This window comes from Alnus glutinosa, chromosome 2, assembly GCF_958979055.1.
Source record: "Alnus glutinosa chromosome 2, dhAlnGlut1.1, whole genome shotgun sequence".
Taxonomy (NCBI): Eukaryota; Viridiplantae; Streptophyta; class Magnoliopsida; order Fagales; family Betulaceae; genus Alnus; species Alnus glutinosa.
Window position 1 is genome coordinate 25,620,503 of NC_084887.1, and position 5,711 is coordinate 25,626,213.

General features: G+C 35.6%; 1 protein-coding gene across 1 annotated transcript; it reads left to right on the forward strand.

The window, feature by feature from the left end:
* The first annotated feature begins 264 nt into the window (after positions 1-264).
* On the forward strand, positions 265-5,136 carry LOC133861983 (12-oxophytodienoate reductase 2-like). The gene is made up of 5 exons (XM_062297815.1): positions 265-500; positions 1,343-1,483; positions 1,614-1,744; positions 2,998-3,168; positions 4,312-5,136. The coding sequence occupies exons 1-5, from the start codon at positions 430-432 to the stop codon at positions 4,902-4,904; spliced, it is 1,107 nt and encodes a 368-aa protein (XP_062153799.1). The 5' UTR covers positions 265-429; the 3' UTR covers positions 4,905-5,136.
* The last annotated feature ends 575 nt before the right edge of the window (positions 5,137-5,711 follow it).

Below are 5,711 nucleotides of genomic sequence, written 5' to 3' on the forward strand. Positions count from 1 at the left end.
CGAAAAGAAAAAAGAAAATCTTTTTTTTTTTTAATTTTAAAAAAATAAAAATAAAATCTCAGTTATTGATCAACGGAGCCCAACTTTTATAGGTCAATGGTCAATGCTGGCGTTATAAACGTTTGAATGGATGGCGGTGAACGGCTCCAGCCGCAGCTACCCACCTCCAAACGTCATGGCAGACATCACCGAGAGTAAAAGAGTAAACGAAAAGCAATTGAAGAAGGACGTGTAGTCCAATTGGATTCACCCCCCTTGCTTTTTTCTAAGCTTTTTGTTTTTTTTTTTTTTGTTTGCTTATTTACAAATCCTTTTGTTCTTGTATAAATACCCAGTTGGGTATGGCGCACTTTTCATTTCCACTTATTTTGGAAGCAAAGTACAAGCACACAAGTAGAAGAACAGGAAAAGGAATATATCATTTTAGAAATGGCAGCTGAAGTTCCCACAATTCCTCTTCTTACTCCTTACAAATTGGGGAAGTTCAATCTATCCCATAGGTGTGCACCTTGCAAAGTCTTCTTTTTTCTGTTTTCCCTTTTTGCTATGATCTGACTTATGATTATATGTCATGGGTTTTGTTCGTTTTTTGGTTGCAATCATGTTATGGGTATTATTTTTTTCACTCTGGTTTTGCAAGAAAGAGGTGTTTTTGAAATATCCCAGTTGGTATAATGACTGTATCTAGTCTAGTGTATGAGCTCTTTTGATTGGTGTTTGCCTCTGTGGTTTGTTATAACATGAAGATCAATGTGTTTCCAGTCTAATTTCAATGTTTCATAGTGTGAGAAGAAAGGTGCTTGTGAAAAGTCTCTTTCTTTTTAGTTTATTTCTTTTTACGAGTAAATCAGTACTTAATTAGAAAGAGGGCCTAGAGGATCTTTGGCTTCCTCTCCCCCATTCCGATGCTGCATTTTTTTGAAATCTATCTGTTTTACAGTTCTGGCTATCCTTTAATCATGTGCGAACTCAAAGAAAAAGTTATTGTAGATCATATCAATTACTTTCTCTGTCTCTGATAGTTAGTTACTGAGTCACTCACAAGGAAAAAGCATTATATAACACAAACTTTTGTTCCCAATTCTATTAGGTGATGCTGATTTTTTGTCTTCTTCAATTTGTCAAACCTCATCAAATTTTTATAATTGAGTGTTCCACGGCTGAAATTGTGAAGCTGGCCTTATTTCTGCCCTAATCATTTCGTAAATGAATTGTTTGTTTACTCTTCTCAAGCTTGCTACGGGAAATATATATATATGTGATGCAGATAATTTTATTTTCTTCAGTAGAGAAAGATTTCTTGCTTGATTTAGTTAATTTATCATTAGCTTTCTATTTTCAGAGTAGTTTTGGCACCATTGACCAGACAGAGATCTTATGGCAATGTTCCTCAGCCTCATGCCATCTTATATTATTCTCAAAGAACTTCCGAAGGCGGTCTTCTAATAGCTGAAGCGACAGGAGTTTCTGACACTGCCCAAGGGTAATTTTAACTATAGTAGTTTGGCAAGTTCTTTCTATGTTCCACACTTCAGGGAAAATCTCCATTTTGAGGGTTCACTTTCTTGCCTTGAAACTTTTATGACTTCTTAGTTTTCTTGGATATTGTAAAGGTATCCTGACACACCTGGTATATGGACAAAAGAGCAAGTTGAAGCATGGAAACCCATCGTAGATGCTGTTCATGCCAAAGGTGGAATCTTCTTTTGTCAGATTTGGCATGTGGGGAGGGTTTCAAATCAAGGTTTGTCTTTGACTATTTCCTCCTTTATTTCTTCTCTTCTAACGTTGAATTGATTGGCGCCTGAATTTTTGTTATAAATGGAGAGAGTTGAATGTCTTCTAAGATGCTTTAAATGACAAAAACTTAGTATTAATTGTGGCTTTGGGATACAAATTGTGGCTCCAAACTATTAATTGCTAAGGTTGATCCAGAAGGAAGCATTGCATGTGAACATGTTAGTTGAGATTCATATTAAATGGAAGTTTTGATTGACAGCTGAAATATCCTTGTAGAGTCCTACCTCCTCAGTTCGTAATGAGTGTCATATTTGAAATGGAACATATTTTTCGAGGAGGAGCACTAGTTGGCTTGACAATTTGAACTTTTGTATTTCTTGTAATTTTCCCTTTTATTTTAAACTATTCATATGGGACACAAACTTCAAAATGAGGATAAAAAGCGAAAAATTAAATTCTAAAGTAACAGTAACCTTTGCATTTGAAATTAGCAAAAGTGGTGAGCAGTGAGAGAGTAAAAGGACTCCAGTGGATTTTTGAAGCAATAATACCTTTTTTGAAAAGAAAAGAAAAATATCAATCTACCGTTGCTGTTATTGTTTTGCATTGTCATTTGTAGTTTGAATGGATTTGTTATTACTAGGGGTATCATTGCCTCATCGGGAGGGACATGTTCTAACCCAAGGCTCATATGTTAATTTTATTTAGTCCTTAAATATTTAAGATATATCAATTAGGTGACACCACTTGCTTTAACAAAATTGAATCACTGTAGTTGGTCCAACATATCGCTAATGATGTCGTCATTTCAGTGAAAAAGCAGTTTTATATCATTTAGCGTGTGGTTTAATCATTTTAGTAGAAAAGGCCAGGTTTGTATAGAATGTCAATTTTTCAAAAGCATCGTTCTTTTAAGTGAGGCGTTCTTTTGTAAAGTTGATCTTTAAACACTTTTATAGCAATTATTTCTTATAGGCAGCCACCACTTGCTCTATCTCAGCTAAGTCAAATCATCCTTTCTAGTCCTAACGTTAGTGGTAACCAGTTGCCCGGCCGCAGCCAACCACCACTTTTTGGTGTGTTAGCCACCTCTAAGATCTTGTACTTTTATTCTTTTTTTTTTTTTTCTTTTTTCTAATTTCTTTAAGGGGTGGTTTATGATTTCTTTCCAGATGAATGCGATGTACACTCTACAACAAAAAATTCGAACTAATTTTAATTTGGATATTTCCTTTTCTTTCATATTGTTGTCTACAGGTTTTCAGCCAAATGGGCAAGCTCCAATTTCTTCTACTGACAAGCTTTTAACCCCTCAAGCTAATGGAATTGATGTTACACAGTTCACTACTCCAAGGCGGCTAAGGACAGATGAAATCCCTCAAATTGTCAATGATTTTAGACTTGCCGCAAGGAATGCTATTGAAGCTGGTAAGTTTTCATTTCTTAAAATAAATATGAATTTTGTGAGAAGTCAAAATTGCTCTTGGGTTTAGGCAAGATAAATCATATTTGATCAGTCAAATCTACTAGAGAGTTGGGGGGGGGGGGGGGGGGGGGGGGGGGGGGTGACGTTAGAAATAAAAAACAGATACCGTTTTGAATGAGTTTCACAAATCACACTGCCTTCTATTGTTATAGGGGTAAAAGATTAATCTATAGTGGCTTCTATATAAGTAAACTCTTCTTTTGGGAAAACAGAAACAATTTAAAATTAATTACTTTCTTTATGGAAAACGAAAAGCAGATACTATGTTGGCCTCTGTATCAACAATGCATTACTTTAACAATGTCAGGAGAAAAGACTCTTGAGGGAAATTCCAAACACATCTTAGTGTTTAAAGATATTTTCCTGTGTTGTCTGAGGTCCATAATCTGCTGTTACATGAATATAGGCAAGTCATGCCTACAATAAGTGTACAAGGGCTTGTTTTGATCTCCCACAGAAATCAAATGACTTCATTGTGTTTTCTAAAGCATTTGAAACATTCAAAATTAAATTTAGGGTTATTGAAGTTTATGTCATCAAAAAAAGGGGCCAGGGGGTGGGGGGAGATACACTGTGATGATAGTTTTTACCTTATTAGCCACCCTTGATTTATCATTTGTACGGTGGAAAACAAAAAACTCACGTGAGAGCTTCAGCAAGTCAAATTTCATAGGTTTGCAAATGCACCATAATGGTAGGGGTTCAAAACAGAAATGTGTTAATCAATTTTGGGAGCCATTGCAACAGAAAACATATGAGTTTTATTTGTTTATATAATATGAGGAAAATAAGAGGTACAGAGTCTCTTTCTAGATAAATTCACCTTGGTTACGAGAATTTCTTTGGTAGATACTTGCTCAACACATTCTTACTGGATTAAACCCAACACCCTCTATCCCTTGTTTATGTTGGAAAGAAATGGCATTTGGTCCAAAAGCAGTTGCATTTTGGAGAAACATAGAATTAACCAACAAATCATGATCCTCTGCCTACATCATTGAAATGAGTTTATTACACCATTTTCTAGTTTCTGGTTTTTTAATGTCAAGCATGATCTTGGACATTATACTTTGTCTTCTACATAGGTTTTGATGGAATTGAGATCCATGGGGCTCATGGTTACCTAATTGACCAGTTTATGAAAGATGAAGTGAATGATCGAACAGACCAATATGGTGGATCCCTTGAAAATCGTTGTCGATTTGCTCTGGAAGTAGTCGAAGCTGTTGCCAATGAGATAGGAGCAGACAAAGTTGGAATAAGGCTATCTCCTTTTGCAGACTATGCGGAATCTGTAGACTCCAATCCAAAAGCATTGGGGCTTTACATGGCAGAGTCCTTAAACAAATATGGGATTCTCTATTGCCACATGGTTGAGCCAAGAATGAAGGCCGTTGGAGAAATACATCAATGCCCGGACAGTCTTGTGCCAATGAGGAAGGCTTTTAGGGGTACTTTTCTTGTTGCTGGGGGTTATGATAAAGAAGATGGGAACAATGCCATTGCTGAAAACCGTGCAGATCTTGTTGTTTATGGTCGTCTGTTTTTGGCCAATCCAGATTTGCCTAAGAGGTTCAAGCTCAATGCTCCTCTCAACAAGTACAACAGAGAGACATTCTACACCTCTGATCCTGTTGTTGGTTACACCGATTATCCATTTCTTGAAGACACTGCTTAGGTTTGCGAAGAATCCTAGGGGAATTTAAATTGTCCAAAATTTTTTGAATCCAATGTTTTTCTTTTAGTGGTATTATGTTGTACTGTCCCAAGTGCAACAAGAGTTCCTAATAATTCCTCAGCGCAAGAGTTGCACATTTGTTGGTGCTGATCTACTTGTGTGCCTGACTACTTATAATTTGAATTGAAATGCCATTTGGCTATTACAAGCAATGATTCTTGAGCACGAGAAATTCTAATGCTCTTCAAGTTGTGCATGCATTTAAGACGAAAGAAAAAATTGGATTGAAGATGTTAGAGTTATTCTGAATAATTTACAAGGGTAGCAAATTAATATTGTTAGAGGATGCAAACTTGCGATGAAAGCTGTGTTCTGAAATTGGAGAACAAGTTTGGATTGAAGATGGTTAATAAGCAAACAAGCTCAATTAGTAGAAAATAGCTAAAAAAAAATTTAGCTAAATCTTTTACATGGCATTTGGTTCGCAGAATCAAACAGTCTCTTGGCATCTACATTCCTAACATTCGTCTGACATCTACATTCTCAATAATATAAATATAATGCTTGGGAATTTGGATTTCAAGGAATGTGACTATTCCCACGTTTAGGAATGATTATGAATCCAATAAGATTTTCCTAAATATCCATGCTTGGTTTATTCCTAGGCATTTTATGTGAATTATTTATTATTTCCAACATACCTGTATGTTTTTCTCTTTTCAAGTTCTTAGGAGTGACAGGAGAGAAAAACTATATATAAAATGTGGTTTTTCTATATAGTTTTTCTTTCAATTTTCAATATATATA